At 64.5% G+C, this 847-nt stretch overlaps 1 protein-coding gene across 1 annotated transcript in view; it reads right to left on the bottom strand.

Moving 5' to 3' along the window:
- NODAL (nodal growth differentiation factor) overlaps positions 1-847 on the bottom strand; it is a 7,483-nt gene that overhangs the window by 6,357 nt on the left and 279 nt on the right. The window contains exon 2 of the mRNA XM_005882716.1: positions 736-843. Within this exon, the coding sequence (XP_005882778.1) occupies positions 736-843 (108 nt within the window). The remainder of the gene's footprint in view (positions 1-735; positions 844-847) is intronic.

Raw genomic sequence — 847 nt, 5'->3', positions numbered from 1 at the left:
CAGTACACGCTGTCCGGTCCTGGAGGGAGAAACTCCCAGGTCACCATGGTCACCGACTCCCCCCTGCCCCCTCCCCCCTCCCAATCTACGCTCTGAACCCGTGTTACCCGGGATGCTGACACCGCCCCAGCCTGGCCTCGAGTACCCAAACCTGCCTCCCTCCCCGACTTGGGGTGTCCCATCTCTACCCCTGATGCTACATGTTGGAGACCCGTGTCGAAGCCGGCTCCCATCCGGAGACGCTCAGCGCCGGGCCGGTACCTACTCACCCTCGCTCTCGAAAAGAAAAAAGTTTGACAAGACAAAATAATTGCAGCAAAACGACCACTTATTGCTTTCCCTGGTTCTGTGCTAAGGGTTTCTGCGCGCTGTCACCCAGCCCTCCCCACGCACTTGTCGGGGAAGTGCTCCAAGCCCCCTCGACAGGTGCGCAAACGGGGACGCCAGAGACTGTGTTTCACAAAACAGATGAGAAGTGCACAGTCGGGCTCCCCCTTACGGTGCCGCGCTTGACCCACACAGACCAAGACCCGAAACCCAGAGGTGTCTGTGGGGGACCCGACCCACCCCGAGCGCCACAATCCCGCCACCCACCAGCCCTGCGCCCTAGCCAGTGCAGACGTCCAGACACCCCCAGGCCCAGACCCACGCCTCGGGTAGGTCCCCAACCGCGGCACCCCCAGCTCGGGGCCGCAGCCCCACCCTAGTCCCCTCCCCGGAGGTGGGGCAGCCTACCTTGCGCCTGCAGACTGCGGATGATGTCCGCCTGCGGCGGGTCGCGGTAGAGGCTCAGCATATACGCCAGAGGGGACGGCGACGAGGGCTGCCCGCGCGTATGCAGGGGCAC

Source organism: Myotis brandtii, unplaced genomic scaffold, assembly GCF_000412655.1.
Source record: "Myotis brandtii unplaced genomic scaffold, ASM41265v1 scaffold735, whole genome shotgun sequence".
In the NCBI taxonomy this organism is placed as follows: Eukaryota; Metazoa; Chordata; class Mammalia; order Chiroptera; family Vespertilionidae; genus Myotis; species Myotis brandtii.
The sequence above is the reverse complement of the archived record's forward strand: the minus strand, read 5'-3'. Positions and strand labels throughout refer to the sequence as shown.